Raw genomic sequence first — 18,270 nt, 5'->3', positions numbered from 1 at the left:
GTATATGTATATATGTTTGTACATATTTATTACTCTATTTTACTTGTACATATTTATTCTATTTATTTTATTTGTTTTATATGTTTTGTTTTGTTGTCTGTCTCCCCCTTCTAGACTGTGAGCCCGCTGTTGGGTAGGGACCATCTCTATATATTGCAACCTTGTACTTCCCAAGCGCTTAGTACAGTGCTCTGCACACAGTAAGTGCTCAATAAATACGATTGAATGAATGAATGAGTAGTTGATGTGGAATTTCCATTGACCAATCTGTCGAACTTTTGCTGGTATTAATATAACAAAAGCCTAAGTCTCACGTGTTACTCTGATGCAATTTACTTCTATCCTAGATGTGGGGGAAGGGAACCAAGAGTCACGGTGCTTAATTAGCCACATGATATAGACCAGATTCAGAACTGTTGGTTAAATGTAGGTGCAACCCTTACCCTTCTACTTCAGAAACATAGGACACATTTAATTTTGCTGCCTGAAAATAGCATGGAGTTTGGTAATAATAATATTAATAATAATCGGGGCATTTGTTAAGCACTTACTATGTGTCAGGCACTATATCCCTCCTTATTCAAAATGCATTTGCTGAAGGAGGGCCAGGTGTGTCAGATGACTCTCGCCAAACCTGGTTCACTTTTTCACTCAATCATATTTATTGAGCGCTTAGTATGTGCAGAGCACTGTACTAAGCGCTTGGAATGCAATCCAGTGCAATTTAGTAAGGATCCAGCTATAGTTAAAGAAGAGTTGGGGCCTTTTTATCCCAGTGGCCTTGGGGCTCATCGGTGTGTGTAGCCCATTGGTGGGTAGGGACTGTCTCTGTTGCCGAATTGTACTTTCCTAGTGCTTAGTCCAGTGCTCTGCACACAGTAAGCGCTCAATAAATATGAATGAATGTAGAAGGGGAGGAGGGACAGGACAGGATGCAGGAGACGCCTGAAGATTCAAGCAACGGAGTGCAACTTGACAGGCTGCACGTGGGAAAGGTACTTTCTTTTAGGCTGCTGTGGGAGCCCTCCCCCTCGCCCCTTCTGGGCTTTGGGCCCGCATAGAGTGTTTGCCCACTCATTCGCACCCCTGCCAGCCCTGGAAGTTGGCCCACATCCCTATTAACGGGCCCAAGGGGCCACCGCCAGAAGGTGAGTTGCCCGGAGCACGTGGCTTAGTGGAAAAAGCACGGGTTTGGGAGTCAATCAATCAATCGTATTTATTGAGCGCTTACTGTGTACAGAGCACTGTACTAAGCGCTTGGGAAGTACAAGTTGGCAACATATAGAGACAGTCCCTACCCAACAGTGGGCTCACAGTCTAAAAGAGTCAGAGGTCATGGGTTCAAATCCCAGCTCTGCCAATTGTCAGCTGTGTGACTTCGGGCAAGTCACTTAACTTCTCTGTGCCTGTTACCTCATCTGTAAAGCAGGGATGGAGACTGTGAGCCCCACGTGGGACAACCTGGTTACCTTGTATCTACCCCAGCGCTTAGAACTGTGCTTGGCACATAGTAAGCGCTTAACAAAAACGATCATTATATTTTATGGGAAGCAGCTTGGATCAGTGGAAAGAGCACGGGATTGGGAGGCAGAAGTCACGGTTTCTAATCCCGGCTCCGTCTATTGTCAGCTGTGTGACTTTGGGCATGTCACTTCTCTGTGCCTCAGTGACCTCATCTGTAAAATGGGGATGAAGACTGTGAGCCCCACGAGGGACAACCTGATCACCTTTAAGCGCTTAGTACAGTGCTCTGCAGACAGTAAGCGCTCAATAAATACGATTGATGAACCTGATCACCTTGTATCCTCCCGGGCGCTTAGAACAGTGCTTTGCACATAGTAAGCGCTTAACAACTGCCATCGTTATTATTAGTACTATTGTCCGTCCAGGGTGCGGTTGCGCTGGGAAAAGGAGGTGTTGATCACCTGGGTTTTATGTCGGGATGGTGACTTTATCTTTTTTCCCAAGGGGTCCCCAGGGTGTCGGGGTTGGGGGACAGTGCGTTCCTACGGGCCAGTCCCCGGGCCTCTGGAGGGATTTAGGTGGGCGAGGCTGGAGCTGGGGGGAGCTCGGGTAGACATTCATTCATTCAATCGTATTTATTGAGCGCTTACTGTGTGCAGAGCACTGTACTAAGCGCTTGGGAAATACAGGTAGATAATGACGGTATTGGTTAAAGCGCTTACTATGTGCCAAACACCCTTCTAAGTGCTGGGGTAGACACTGGGCAATCAGGTTGTCCCAAGTGGGGCTCACCATCTCCATCCCCATTTTGCAGATGAGGTAACTGAGGCACAGAGAAGCGAGGCGACTTGCCCAAAGTCAAGCCCGTAATGGGTAGGAATTGTCTTTCTTTGTTGTTGAACTGTGTTTTCCAAGGGCTTTGTAGAGTGCTCTGTACGCAGTAAGTGCTCAGTAAATACGACTGAATGAATACAGCTGACAAGTGGAGGAGCTGGAATTAGAACCCACGATCTTTGACTCGGAAGCTCGGACTGCTTCCATTTGGGCTCGAAGCAGCGTGGCTCAGTGGAAAGAGCCCGGGCTTTGGAGTCAGAGGTCATGGGTTCGAATCCCGTCTCCGCCACATGACTGCTGTGTGACCTTGGGCAAGTCACTTAACTTCTCTGAGCCTCAGTTCCCTCATCTGGAAAATGGGGATTAAGATTGTGAGCCCCACGTGGGGCAACGTGATCACCTTGTATCCCCCCCCCAGCGCTTAGAACAGTGCTCTGCACGTAGTAAGCGCTTAACAAATGCCATCATTATTATTATTATTATTATTAGGCCAGGCTGCTTCTACCAAGGATGAAAAACTAGCTCTCTTCGTCCCTTCAAATCCCTACTGAGACCTCAGCTCCTCCAGGAGGCCTTCCCAGACTGAGCCCCTCTTTTTCCTCTGCTCCTCCTCCTTCCCTCCCCATTGCCCCCACTCCCTCCCTCTGCTCTACCCCCTTCCCCGCCCCACAGCACTTTGTGCATATTTGTACATATTTATTACGCTTTATTTTTATTAATGATGTGTATATAGCTATAGTTCTATTTATTCTGATGGTATTGACACCTGTCTACTTGTTCTGTTTTGCTGTCTGCCTCCCCCTTCTAGACCGTGAGCCCGTTGTTGGGCCGAGATTGTCTCTATATGTTGCCTTTTTGTCCTTCCCAAGCGCTTAGTCCAGTGCTCTGCACACAGTAAGAGCTCAGTAAATACGAATGAATGAATGAGATCGCGGGGACCCCGGGGTCCCACCCGGCTCCGGCTTCCAACTTCCTCCAACTTTGCAGCTTTCCAACTTCAAGCGCTTAGTCCAGTGCTCTGCACACAGTAAGCGCTCAATAAATAGGACTGAATGAATGAACTTTGCAGCTGGCTCCTTCCCGTAACTCTCGGAGAGGAGGACTCTGCCGCTGCCGCCTCTTCCTCCTCCTCCCTTCCTCCTCCTCCCCCGTGGCCCGGGACAGAGGAGCCCAGCCGGAGCTGGGTCGCTCGCTGCCACCTGGAAACCCGGGGTGAGACACGAAAAGGGGAGGGGGGAGGGAAAGGAGGACACAGTAAGCGCTCAATAAATATGACTGATTGAGGGGAGGGAAAGAAAAAGGGGAGGGGAGGGAAAGGAAGAGGGGAGGGGAGGGAAAGGAAAAGGAGAGGGGAGGAAAAGGGGAGGGGAGGGAAAGGAAAAGGGGAGGGGAGGGAAAGGAAAAGGAGAGGGGAGGGGAGGGAAAGGAGGACACAGTAAGCGCTCAATAAATATGACTGATTGAGGGGAGGGAAAGAAAAAGGGAAGGAGAGGGAAGGGAAAGGAAAAGGGGAGGTGAGGGAAAGGAAAGGAAAAGGGGAGGGGAGGGAAAGGAGGACACAGTAAGCGCTCAATAAGTATGATTGATTGAGGGGAGGGAAAGAAAAAGGGGAGGGGAGGGAAGGGAAAGGAAAAGGAGAGGGGAGGGGAGGGAAAGGAAAAGGAGAGGGGAGGGGAGGGAAAGGAAAGGAAAAGGGGAGGGGAGGGAAAGGAAAGGAAAAGGGGAGGGGAGGGAAAGGAAAGGAAAAGGAGAGGGGAGGGAAAGGAAAAGGGGAGGGGAGGGAAAGGAAAAGGGGAGGGGAGGGAAAGGAAAAGGGGAGGGGAGGGAAAGGAAAAGGAGAGAGGAGAGGGGAGGGAGGGAAAGGAAAAGGAGGAGGGGAGGGAAAGGAAAAAGAGGAGGGGAGGGGAGGAAAAGGAGGAGGGGAGGGAAAAGGGAGGGAGAAGGGGGTAGAGGGGAGAGGGAAAAGGAGAGAAGGGAGAGGGGAGGGAAGAGGAGGGGGGAGGGAAAAGGGGAGGCGAAGGAGAGAGGAGTGGAAAAAGGAGAGAGGAGGCAGTCAGGGAGCCTGGAAGCGCGCAATAGAGGCGCAGCGGGCGCGCAGACGGAGAGCGGATCCGGTCCTTCTCTGAAGGGCACAGGCGCGGGGCGGCGGGACAAGGATGAGACTTCGGAGCCCGGAGACCTCGGTCCTGTAATGTCAGCATGTAAGTCTCCCCCCACCCTTCTCCCCTCCCCTCTGGAACTTCTTCACGCTTTTCCAATCTGGATGGTTTTGATGGGGTTTTTTGGTTTGATGGGGTTTTTTTGGTTTGCTGGCTTTTTTTGGTTTTGGTAATGCTGAAATGATTTTGTCATGGTGTCAGCCGCGATAATAAAATAAATCGGTTTTTCTTTAGGAGCCTCAGGGCGCTGAGGGATTACGGCCCAACAGGGATAGAAGATCGTTGTTCGTGGGGCTCAGTTTAGGGGGAGGGGGGAACCAGGCTTTGGAGAACAGAGAATGAAAGGAGCAAGCGCGCTAGAACGGGGCAAACCACAACAGGTCATAGTTCTCTGACCTGCCAAGGAATTGCACTTGATAATAATACTGGGATTTAAACGCTTCCTCTGTGCCAAGCACTGTTCTAAGTGCTGGGGTGGATACAGGGTAATCAGGTTGTCCCACGTGGGGCTCACACTTTTAATCCCCATTTGACAGGTGAGGTAATTGAGGCTCAGAGAAGTGAAGTAACTTGCCCAAGGTCACACAGCCGACAAGTGGCAGAGGCGGCATTAAAACCCACGTCCTATGACTCCCAAGCCCGTGGTCTTTCCACTAAGCCACGCTGTTTCCTATCATCTCTTTGGGCTCGGAAAATACTGGATCCAGACAAAATATTTATTGAGCTGTGTGTGTGTTGTCAAGTTTTTCTTTATTTCTCATATCTATTCGATTGCATAGTTAAAAATAATAGATTTGGACCTGTGAGCCATGGTTGGCGAGTCTGGGGGTAGAGAATCCGAAGATGTTGCTGAGAATATAGTTAGGAGGTGTGTTTAAATCAATTTCTGAATCCCACAGTCATTTCTGGGACAACCTCTGAAAGAAAGGAGGTTAAAGTTGCCAGGGAAGAAATGTACTTTGTATTATATAATATACCCCTGTGTGGGTGTTTTTTTCCAATCCTGGGCAGGATTCCTAAACTAACTATTTCCTTTCATTAATGTATTAAGGGACCATAGAGAATGATGTTTCTGCCACCAATTGTGGATCCTGTCACTTTTTTTTGCCACGTTCATTCCCTTCAATATATCCTTCCACTTAACACTCTCCCCAACTCCCAAATATAAAGAAGATTCCAATCCCTTCTTAGATTTTTACCCTAGATATTTTGGGCCCTTCCACAAATCTCATTCCCAAATCTTTCCAATAAACCCAAACTTTCTTTCTCTTAAAATGGGGAAATAGCAGTGGTTTGTGCTCCAAAGTAATTAATTATGAAATTGGAATTAAATTGAACACAGGTGTAAAGAGCAAGTTTCTTAAAGCATGAAATATCAAATTGCATGTATCTCAATGCTGTTTGATCTGCAATTTTAAGGAAAATTTAGTTTGGAAGAGAGCCAGGGATCAAGTACAAGATGTGTTCTGATATACAATTGACACATTTTTAAGTGACTGAGAGTTTGTTTTAAAGCTTTATGTTACCTGGGAAATATATTAGTGTTCTTAAAGGCAGATACTTGGCCAAGACTGTGTCAGCAACTATAGGCCATATGGAAAAATGACATACTTCACCAGGGAAAATGAAAGTAATACTCTGTTGGAATGACTACCGAAAAAGCCAAAATAGGTAAAATTGATCAATATATTTTGTGAAAAGTTTGGGTTGTAAAAAAAAATAAAAAAGAGAAGTGGTATAACTTTAAAAGGTGTCAGAATAAATGTTTCTCTACAACTTCTCAATTTCCAAATCCATTACTTAAAAAATGTAAAGTACTACGGAGAAAGAAAACGTACAAGATGCACAATCGAGTCTAATTTTACCCTATCTGAATCTGTAGAATGTTTTGAATTAAAAATTGGTTTTCATCTTTAGTGTTACACTGATTTCCTAATGAACAAACTAATATATATGGAATGGATAGTGGTATTCTTAAGTTATCAGTAGTTGCATTTTTAAATACAATTTCAAGCATTTTAGAGACTTCAAGAAATAATATGATGCTGTCTTGGGGAGAACCTTCATCCTATTCTAGATAATGTATCTTCTTTGGGGGGAAAATACCCAAAAACCTGTCCTGAAGTTCCCTTTTTGAAGATTACTTGGGCACTTGATTTAGTCCAATCTGTTTTTCCATATGCACTGGTGTTCAAATTCCTCAATTACGAGGTTTCAAACCATAGTTGGATGTCACTTTGACTGTTTTATGTGCACTGAAGGATTTAGTACACTCAGAAATACTATATTGACAGAGTCTGGAATTATGAAAAATGACGACTCCATTTATGGTTTACATAAAATACATGGTATTGTGCTCTTCCAGTGTGAATGGTGAATAAGTCTATTGTGTCTAGCGTCATAGGAAATGATCAGTAAATACAACTGAATGAATGAATAGGAAGCAATAGTAGTTTTGAGTTATTCAGAAGTATATCGGGGTCGGTAGCATCCCCCCATCCCCCAACTTTCTCTCCCTTCGGTGTTACCCTGATTTGCTCCCTCTAGACTATAAACTCATTGCGGGCAGGGAATATGTCTGTTTATTGTTGTACTCTCCCAAGCGCTTAGTGCAGTGCTCTGCACACAGGAAGCGTTCAATAAATACGAGTGAATAAACTTGCTCCAACTAGACTGTAAACTCCTTTTGGACAGGGAATGTGTCTGTTTATTGTTGTATTGTACTCTCCCAAGTGCCTAATGCAGTGCTCTGAACATAGTACTCAATGAATCCCGTTGAATGAATGAATTACTGTTGAGAAGCAGTATGGCCTAATAAGTAGAGCATGGTCCTGCGAGTCAAGGCCTGGGTTCTAATCCCAGCTCCCCCACTTGTCTACTGTGTAACATTGGACAAGTCACTGAACTTTTCTGTGCCTCAGTTACCTCATCTGTAAAATGGGGATGAAGACTGTGAGCCCCATATGGGATATGGACTATATCCAACCTGATTACCTTGTATCTACCCTAGTACTTAGTACGGTGCCTGGCACATTCATTCATTCATTCAATCGTATTTGTTGAGCGCTTACCATGTGCAGAGCACTGTACTAAGTGCTTGGGAAGCACGTAGTAACACAACAAATACCAAAAAAAAAAATAACAAAAAACTGTTGTAGTAACTAATCAGCCACATAATTGAAGTTCCTGAAATGAATGTTTCAAAGCCATCAGATGATTTAAAAAAACAACTTTTGTCGATGTGCCAATAACATCTTATAAGGAGTTTGCAGGTCTAACTGGCTAATTCATAGTTTCTGAACACTGTTCAAAGCTTTGACTCTAGGGAAAAGAATCATCACATATAGAGTATATCTAGCTTGTATAGGTAGAAATAATTCGAAATTTCCCATCTTACTTTTTGAAAGACATGCTGTTCAAGACATTGTTTTCACAAAGGATGTATGCTGAATCACTTTGTCATAAAATAACCCCTTATTTTAGTAATAACATCTACTGAATTCAATGCCCAGTTTTGGGGAAAAAATACAATTAAATCATATGGTGTGTTCCCTAACCACAGTGGTGTACACCCCAATTGAGCTTACAGTCACGTTTTAACTATGTCAGAACCCTGTTAACATAGGTGCCACTTTTGTCTTGGTTGAACGGGGCCTGGAAGCTTTTAACTTCTAACTACTGAGATGGTTGCCTCACCACCTGTAGCTGCCCTGACTTCAGGTCAAACTAACGTCCCCACAATCAGTTACCATTTAAGGGCAGATGATAGATCAAGGCATCCTTTTACTTAGTCGGGTGCTAGATTGGTGCAATCACCCTGTCAATGTGTCACACATCTCATGGCCTGTCAATGGAATTTATTTCATGGCCAACTTATGTAACAGCTCATTTAAAAAGAATATGTGAGAGGGATAGCACAAAGACAAACTGTAGCTTTTTCTCTGGTCATTTTTTTCTCAGGGTCAGTTTTGCTTGATGTTGATAGCTTTTGCACTTAATTTGAAAGGGGCAACAATATTGCATGCCTTTCATTTCTGTCTATTTCATTATGTAAGATTTGGTTGAAAAACAAAGTATCCTTTACTTCTCAATTCCATTTATTGGTTATCCTACTACAGTTGCGATGTGGAGAAGAAATACTAGTTCCAATTTACTAACGCACACAATTGTCATAGCAAAACCTGGAATTACCATTTATTACCTCCTTTCTAAGGCCCAGTTGAAATGAAATGAGAGTTTTATAGCAAAACCTGGAATTACCATTTATTACCCCCTTTCTAAGGCCTAGTTGAAATGAAAGTTTTTAGATGAGCTCAATCGCAATGGTATTTATTGATTGCTTGTGTGCAGAGCACTATGTTAAGAAGTTGGGAAAGTACGATAGAGTTGAGAAGCGGAGTGGTCTAATGGCAAGAACATGGTTTTAGGAGTTGGAGATTTGGGGTTCTAGTCTCAGATCCACCATTTGTCTACTGTGTTACCTTGGATAAGTCACTTAGATTCTGTGTGCCTCAGTTTCTTCGTCTGTAAAATGGGGATTAAGTCCTTCCTTCTACTTAAACTGTCATCTCCATGTGGGACAATCAATCAAACTTATTGAACGCTTACTAAGCACTTGGGAGAGAACGACACAACAGACACATTCCCTGCCCACAATGAGCTGTCACTCGAGAGGGAGACAGACATTAAATAAATTATGGATATGTACACAAGTGCTGTGGGGCTGGGTGATGCAGAAGGGAGTGGGAAAAGAGGAAATAAGGGCTTAGCGAAGGCCTCTTGGAGGACAATTGCCTTCAGTAAAATTTTGAAGGTAGGGAGAGTAATTGTCTGTAGCATATGAAAAGGCAGGGTGCTCCAGGCCAGAGGCAGGATGTGGTTGAGAGGTCGGCAGTGGTATAGATGAGATCGAGGTACAGTGAGTAGATTGGCACTGGAGGTGCAAAGTGTTTGGGCTGGGTTGTAGTAAGAGAGTAGTGAGGTAGGAGGGAACAAGGTGATTTAGTGCTTTAAAGCCAATGGTAAAGAGTTTCTGTTTGAGATGGAGGTGGATGGGCAACCACTGGAGCTTCTTGAGGAGTGAGGAAACATGGACTGAACATTTTTATAGAAAAATAATAATAATGGCATTTATTAAGCACTTACTATATGCAAAGCACTGTTCTAAGCACTGGTGAGGGTACAAGGTGATCAGGTTGTCCCACGGGGGGGGGGGCTCACAGTCTTAATCCCCATTTTACAGATGAGGTAACTGAGGCACAGAGAAGTTAAGTGACTTTTCCAAAGTCACAGAGCTGGGTTTTGAACCCTTGACCTCTGACTCCAAAGCCCATGCTCTTTCCACTGAGCCACGCTGCCTTTCCCAACAATGGGCTTTGAAATTGCTATAATGTCCATCACCAAAAAATAATTCTAATGTAGGTACAAACCTAATAATTCTAATGTAGATACAAACCCCAAAATGATCCCGGCAGTAGAGTGAGGTATTGACTGGAGTCGGGAGAGACGGGATGAGCAAAGGGACTGATAGAGAAATCAAGGCAGGATAGGATAAGTGCTTGGATTCACGTGGTAGCAATTAGGAAGGAGAGGAAACGATAGAACTGATTATCTTGTATCTAGTACAGTGCTTAGTATAGTTGCTTGACATAATAAGTGCTTAACAAGTCCCATAATTACCATGCAATCCCTGTCCAAAAGGAGCTTACAGTCTACAGCTAAAGGCAAAGACATTTCCTACAAGTCTGAATTAATGTCGTGTTCCCTTGGTACTAATTGGATAAAGCAACATATTTAAAAAGTTATACTGGGACTTGGGAAAACACTGTTCGAGGTTCATCGGAGCTTTCTGAAAGAGAAATCCTTTCAAATCTCACACTTGTGAGGTTTCTTTAGAGGTTTTTTAAGTGACCAGTTTTACTCATTTAATCCAGTTGGCCTTTTTAGAAAACCACTCCTATTTACTTCAATGGAAAATTTATGTTTCTAACCGGAGCAAATTAGAACCACAGTAATTTGTTTTTGGAAAACAGAGGTGCAAGTAAGGAAGGGGTCGGGGGAAGCACAGAAGAGAATTATTCTGTTTCCTCTTTTTGTATTTTTGGCTCTAGAATTTGGAAAGGAGAACCTGAGGGTTATTTGTGATGGGAAATGGAGTAATCAGAAAAAACTTAGTTAACAGAATTCTTCGAAACAAAGACTTTTTTTTTCAACTTCTTCTTATTGAATCATTAGCATTTGGGATCTTATATTTAGGGTAGTATTCTTAGATTGTGAGATGGGATAAGGAATGGGAACAATCTGATTATTTTGTATCTACTCAGCATGTAGTAAGTAAGCACTTAGTAAATAGCATTAGTATGATATTGAATGTTTGCTTTGTGCAGAGTACTGTACCAAGTGCTTGGGAGAATACAACAGTAAGTAGAGATGATCCCTGCCCGCAAGTCATTTACAATCTAGTGGTGAAATGAAGTAACTATTCTTCCATTTTCACTGTCACCAACTCTAGATTTAATGTCAGATTGTAACCCCTGGCAGTTTCAGTGAAGGGTTTATAATAATTTGGAGGTCTTTAGGGGTGTTTGTCTCTGAGGTATAGCCATGTTCGTACAGTTGGACACCTGATATCTGCAGAGCACTAGATTGTAAGCTCCTTAGGGGCAGGAATCATAGATTCTAACAATTGCACTCTCCCGAATGCTTAGTACATTGTTCCGGACAGGGTAAGCACTCGGATACTATTGTCTGAGTTTCAGAAACTCAAACACATATCTTTACCAGAAGGAGTTAGAAGTGAGCCTGATAAAGTAGACAAAATTACAAGCTCCCTACTTGTTTGTAATTCACTGTGGGTCAAAGGAGATGCCAGCTATCAATTGATCAGTAAACTGGAGAACTGAAGCAATTTTTCAGCTCATTCAAGAATAATAAAAGTCTTCTATTAGTTGTCTAGCTATTTTTGGCTTGAAAGTGTAACTACAGCACTCTGCCTCATTTTGCTATTTTAGGCTGGTACTTAATAAATGTGCTAAGACTAGACAAGGCCCCATTGGAGACATAGCCAAGAGAGCAAAGTTAACATTTAGTGCTAATCTCAAAGTGCAGAAGTGTGGACCAAAAAAACATGAGGGAAGCATGCAGCAGTACTACTGCCTTGAGAACCCTAGGAACATAATATCAACAATACCATTGGTTGGCATTCAGGTTATTGTGGGCAGGAAAATCTGCCAACTCTACATTGTTATAAGTGCTTAGTACAGTGCTCTACAAATGGTAAGCACTTGATGATATTGATTAATTGATTGACATTGAGGATTTTATGGTTTTTGCTATCCTTCCAACCTCTATCCTGCCTTCGATGCCATGGATCATCTGGAAGGCCTTAAGATGATCTCCAGAGTCCAGGAAGACTAGCATCGGATGGGACTGGGGGGGAGTGCAAGGCCACCCTAAGTCTCCGCTTTGCAGTTGTCAATCATTTGGACCCCTGAGTTGATTCGAAGGCATGTGTAAGGTACCATTTCCCAGAAAAGCATTTCTATTAAAACTTCCACCTCTACTTCTGCCATCCTAATGTGTCTCCATGTTGAATTATAGCTGAAAAGTATTAATTCCAAGCTGCCTGCTGCTTAACTGAAAACAAAGCTGCTGTTTTATTGTTTTTTGTTTTTTCATGTGGTTTTTCTCATGTAGACACTTGCATTCTCTGGGACTGTCCCTAAGCACCCTGGCCCAGAAAAATTTCACCATCTTGTCATAGTGAGCTCAGTTTGGACTGTAAGAAGTGTTCCTAATAATTTTTATTATTACCATGGATGTGAGGATTCCTTGTTTTACTTATGGGTGTGTTACATGGCTGAGTAGTTGTAAAGCTTTTATGACTTTTTGACCACTTTCTCACTAGCAAAATGAAGTGTCTTATTTTGAAAATCAGTGCTGAAATCTTTCCAACTTCTGTACACCCAGTTCTCCGATAATATGTGGTTGTGTTCTTGTGGTGGTTCTTAGCATCTTTTGATGGTTGGGGAAGTGGTGAGTGAAGAACAGTTGCAGTGTAAAAAGTCCCTCTTATTTCAATCTATAGGAAAGGGCCCATTTTGCATTACGAGTAAGACCATCAGCAACCTGGAAAAGATGCCATTTGTTCCTCCATTGCCTCATGTTTGCAATATTTGACCCTGGGAACAATTTACTTTGCCATAGTTGGATTTGATCTGGGGAAAAGAGATGGTAGGGGAAACTAAATTCTCCACTGCCATTCCTCACTGTCAATCCCCACTGTAGAAAGTCATGAATGTAACTACCTTCTGGAGTCTTTCATTAATGATTTCTTTGTTTTATATTAAAATATTTCCCTTATAATAATAATTATGGTATTTGAGCACTGTTCTAGGTGCTGGGGGTAGATACAAAGTAATCAGTTTGTCCCACATGGGGCTCACAGTCTTCATCCCCATTTTACAGATGAGGTAACTGAGGCATAGAGAAGTTTTAAGTGGCTTGCCCAAGGTAACGCAGCAGACAAGTGGCAGAGTCAGGATTAGAACCCATGTCCTCTGACTCCCAAGCCCATGCTCTTTCCACGAAGCCACGCTGCTTCATTATATTTTTCAGGACCAGTAAAGGAAGGTTTCAGGAAGTGTAGTATGCTTAGTTCTACCTCCTTCACACAGGGTGAGGTTAAACTTACACTATGCTTTGGGCTACTAATAATAAATATTAATAATTAAAAACTGCAGTTTTACAATGGAGGAGAATGGTTCACTTGTTCTTGCTTGGGTGACCACTGAGGGCATTCAGTGATACCAGTTATGCCTTTTGTTGATCCAGGGGAAGAGGTAGGAGAACAAAGCTTGGGTTACTAGGGGAATCCTTGTTCCCTTTCCTTCTGCTCTAGAATTGTTACGTTCCCCTTCCAAGTCTCAGTGAATGCAAGCTTTATTTTGTAGCCCCAGACTTAGATGACAGGAACCAAGAAGGAGGCTACCAAACATAAAGGTATCTTTTACTTTATCTGAGGATAGACCAACTGAAAAATGGACTCTCTGGAGTAAAATGGGGTGAGTGGCCACCCAATTTGCTCTTTTGTGTTTTCCTTAAAGCTCTAAGCGAGACTATATTGCTCTTGTGTTGATTTAAGACCTGCCCAGGAAGGGGGACATGGCAAAGGATGAAGAGGCAGAGCTGGCAAGCAAACCCATGTGAATATGCTTTAGGGTGTTCCAAGCTATGCGGTGTTTCCTAAAGGGGTATATCTTTTTTCATTTTAAGAGGGAGTAGCTGGTCTTGACCATCCCAAGGGCAGGATGCTGAGTTGTTGTCCAGTGTCACTGAAGATGGTGTAAGGGGATCAGAGGGAGATATTTCTCCCATTGAAGTTTGGGTAAAAATATATATCATGCCTAGTGAAAACAAAGGGAAGACAGAACATCTCTATTTTATAAAGGATTGATACCATTCCTCTGTTCAAGGGGTAGAAATGATGAGCTACTGTCTGAACTGGAAAAAAAAATAAAGATCAGGTATTACCTTATAGGTTAAAATGCCTACAAAGATACCACAGATGACTAGGTTCCAACAGCAGCTGGGCTTTAACCAGGGTACTTTTGCCCACTTGAGTTCTGTTAATCTTCCATTAGGATCTGCATGCTTTAGTCATGGCTTTAATACTTGATAAGCATCATTTGACTAGCCCATGAGCCATTTATATAAAAAAAAGACTTTTTGAAAATAGATTACGGTATAAATTGATAGATGGTGTGTATCTATAATATTAAGAAGAATGGTAGTATTTGTTAAGTGCTTACTATATTCCAAACACTGTTCTAAGCGCTGGAGTAGATACAAGATAATCAGGTTGGTCACAGTCCTTCTCCCACATGATGCTCACAGTCTTAATCCCCATTTTACAGGTGAGTAACTGAGGCCCAGAGAAGTGAAGTGATTTGCCCAAGGTCACACAGCAGACAGGTGGTGAGGCCAGGATTAGGATCCATATCATGTGACTTCTAAATCCGTGCTCTTGCCACTTGGGCATGCTTTTAAATAATGCCATCTACAACTTCCATTCTGGTGGGAAAATTGGTCTTATGCAAGTTTAGGACATCCAACAGAATTATTTTTCAATAGGGAATTTGATCTGTGGGCAATTAGTTGAAAACTTATGTAAAGATTATATTAATATCAGAAAATATTCTGTTATACGTGATAGTCTCCTTAATCAAATCTCCTTTTCCTCTCTCTATAGTTATTATGACAAAGGGTTTGATATATTCTTTCTGAAACTGTGATTATTGTTATGCATACACCAGGCAATTACCCTTGAGGTTTATTAGTATTCTAATTTTTTTTATGAAGTAATAGAGAGGTACTGGTGGATTATATTCAAATGCATCATTTCCTCTCAATTCACAGGCCAAAGTTTGAAATGTTTATTTGAGTCATTATTGAAATAGTTATGGTTCTCTGAACTAAGTATTATGTATATCATAATATAATTAAAAAAAATGATTCCAGTATTCACTTTTTCCTTTTGATCTAATGGTTGATTATTTACTTCTACAGTTCTTATATGGGTGTTATTTGACAATGTTAATACCTTCATGGAAAAAAAAAAACAATAGTTCTTGTTGAAAAAAGACTAGTTACAGGCTGTTGGCCAGAGTACTTAACATGGAGGGTAAAAGTACTCAATTGAAATGTATGGATCGCTTCTAGCTGGTGACCAGAGAATGGCTAGAATAATGCAGTAGCTTATTGAAATCCACATTTATTGTTCCTGTTAAGCTTTAAACAATCCCATTTTCTAAGTCTAACATTGCCACCATTATTGCTGTTATCCTTTATTTAAAATCAGGTGTCCTAATTACTACTTTGGTCTGTTCTAGGATGTTTTATGTAAGCCGAATGTGGTCCTGGCATTGGAAATGGAAGGGGCAGCATCTTCTTACCTTACTTGCCATGTATGCTGTTTGTTCTCAACAGTCAGGTAAATACACTCATTTTTTTACGTTTTTAAAACAGAAACTATTGAACGCTGAAGTTGAATTGCATTTGTTTTACATTTGTAGTCACTGTTTTACACTGTGTTATGCTCACAGGTGCAGCTTGTTCTCTAGTGTGTGTTTTTTCTTTCCATGACATTTTTGCTCCTAATTTTGAGTGATTTCTTTATGGTCATTTATTCCATTTTTGTTTATGTAACTGTTTAAAGCATCTATTCAGCAATTTTAGCTTATAGCATTTGGATTCTGCTGTTGGCTGCAGTCATTAAAAAAAATCTGACAAAACACAGCTAAAAGGCAGTTTCCATAACTTTGAATATAGTATAACTCCTAGTTCTTCACTAGTTTTGATAATTGAAAACTTTATGCAGTATGTCTAGGTTTTTTATAATTAATTATAGTAGACTGAAAGTTCTGAAAGTGACAAGAAAAAGTTGCTTTTTATACAATTCAACCACAATACATTATATTTTAGTTTTACATTTGAGATTATCTAATTGACGACCTATTAGTGACACACAGATGATTATGAAAAATTCAGTTTTAAATAGATGTGACATATATAAATTAATAAATACCTAGTTTCGCACATCTGATTTGTATAATGTTTATTTTCTCAAAACAGTTTTGAATGGTATGTTTTTGATCTTTAATGCCAGAATCCCTTTGACCTGCTGGAAACTGAGCATAAAGTTAAAGTTTATTATTGTTTATAGTTTATTATTAGTTCAGAATTTGATTTTATTACCAAGAGAAAACTGTCTTACATTCTTCTAACCTATTTATTTTCTGACTGAAGAAGCAATTTTGGGTATGAACTTTTCCAGATGATTTGAGACTAATATGCCAGTAAAATTGACAGGTGATTCGGTAGTCTTATATTTTTATTATTTAGAATGCTTTCATGGTATTGGTGATCCGAAATTTATAATCTACATGGTACTTGTTTGGTAATAAATGGGGCTTGTATAGAAAAAACATGGAAGGACATTATTTGAATTTGCTCCCAGGCGTTCAGTAAACTAGAGGATCTGATCTACAAATGCTTTTCCCAATTGACTGATAGGAACAACAAAGCATTTTGGGAGTTTTTGCTGCTGAGTTGGAAATTTTTTTGGCATTTAGTTCATGACTCTCTAGCATGAAAAACAATTGTATTTTGGAACATACCTGTTTCTCTTTTATAATAATGGAAATGTTTGTTATGGATTCTAGATCCATAGGGAAGAATTAGACATTTTTTAAAGAAACACTGAAACATTAAAAATGTATTGAATTGTTCCGTTTATGTTTTAGGAAACATCTTAAAAATTTCTAAATTGATGCTAGGTGAACTGTGAAACTCCATAAGATCAAATCACCCGCCCTATATATATTTTTTTCACGTTATTCACCTGTGTAGTGATTGCAATATTAAATGTACATGCATTTTAACTTCCCTGTTTTGAATTGAATAAATAGGTCAGGATGCATACTGTGTAAAAATACAGTGCATTTTCTGGAATTGCTTCCTGATTTCTGGAAACTACTCATTTATAAATACTTTTTCCCCTTCTTATATCAATTACTTTAAGGGATAAGTTATGCAAGTACACTTTTAAAAATATATATTTGTTGTTCATCACTGGAATTTTGATGGAAAAACAAAGAATTACTTTATTTCTTGGATTAAAGGTGCATTTCCTGAATTCTACAGTGTATCACTGAAGTGGTAAATCTTAACATTTGAGAAACAGCGTGGCTCAGTGGAAACAGCTCGGGCTTGGGAGTCAGAGGTCTTGGGTTCTAATTCTGACTGCCACTTGTCAGCTGTGTGACTTTGGGCAAGTCACTTCACTTTTCTGTGCTTCAGTTCCCTCATCTGTAAAATGGGGATGAAGACTGTGAGCCCCGTGTGGGACAGCTTGATCACCTTGTATCCCCCCTGCGCTTAGAACAGTGCTTCACACATAGTAAACGCTTAACAAATGTCATTATTATTAAGTGACCATATCTACGATTCACATTCCACATTCAGGTGGGTAGGATCAATTTCAAATTCCCTGTTAGGTAAACGTTGCCAAGCCTAGATTTATAGATTTATAAATTCCTCACTTTCTCTTTGTAGAGATTTAGCTTTAACCAGAGAAACAGTAAAATCAACTCACCTTGGTGATTTCCAATAGGACGAGTAAATATGGTTTATGTAGAAAAGTAAATAGAATCTTTAACTTCATTCAGTTAAAAAAAAATGTTATTTTCTACTGTGAGCCAATTAAGGAGGATGCTGCAGTTTTCCCTTTCATGTAACAAATCAATTTATTAAGTTAATAACCTGAAAGCTGCATTTTAAAACTATGCACTCATTTGTGGTATTGTAATACCAAATATACCTTTTGAAATGTTTCTCTGAACAAAGGGACAGTTGATAATAAGAGCCATCCCATCTTTCAAATTTTAAAGTGATTAAATGATTTCAAAGGTAGTAAAATCTGGCACCTATCCAAATTCACTGGTTAAGAATGAATTAAGATGACTGGATTTTTGGGCTCTTGCCAGTTGGACGTGGAATGTGTGGAAAGGATGGGAGCCGTAATCAATGTTATTTCTTCAGTGTCAAGGTCTTAAGTGTTTATTTTAGCCAGAAGTTAATATCTTTCTACACTCGTTATGAGGAATTTTTTGATTGTTATATGTGCAAAGACAAGTAATTGTAAACTTGGTTTTGTTGGCCTAAAATTAGTATTTCCTCTCATTTTCATTACCTTTTTCTCCCTCCTTTCCCTTTTTCCACTAAAAGAAGCTAAGATTTATGAAAAGCCTTTGAC

General features: G+C 41.0%; 1 protein-coding gene across 5 annotated transcripts in view; it reads left to right on the top strand.

Annotated features, from left to right (window-relative positions):
* The first annotated feature begins 4,342 nt into the window (after positions 1-4,342).
* Positions 4,343-18,270, top strand: part of ADGRG6 (adhesion G protein-coupled receptor G6) — a 180,876-nt gene continuing 166,948 nt past the window's right edge. For all 5 annotated transcript variants that reach the window (XM_038766793.1, XM_038766792.1, XM_038766790.1 and 2 more), the window contains exons 1-2: positions 4,343-4,499; positions 15,347-15,447. In XM_038766793.1, the coding sequence (XP_038622721.1) occupies positions 4,498-4,499; positions 15,347-15,447 (103 nt within the window). In that variant the 5' untranslated portion in view covers positions 4,343-4,497. The remainder of the gene's footprint in view (positions 4,500-15,346; positions 15,448-18,270) is intronic.

Source organism: Tachyglossus aculeatus, chromosome 2, assembly GCF_015852505.1.
Source record: "Tachyglossus aculeatus isolate mTacAcu1 chromosome 2, mTacAcu1.pri, whole genome shotgun sequence".
Taxonomy (NCBI): Eukaryota; Metazoa; Chordata; class Mammalia; order Monotremata; family Tachyglossidae; genus Tachyglossus; species Tachyglossus aculeatus.
Note: the sequence above shows the minus strand (reverse complement) of the source record. Positions and strands in the feature narration are given on the sequence as shown.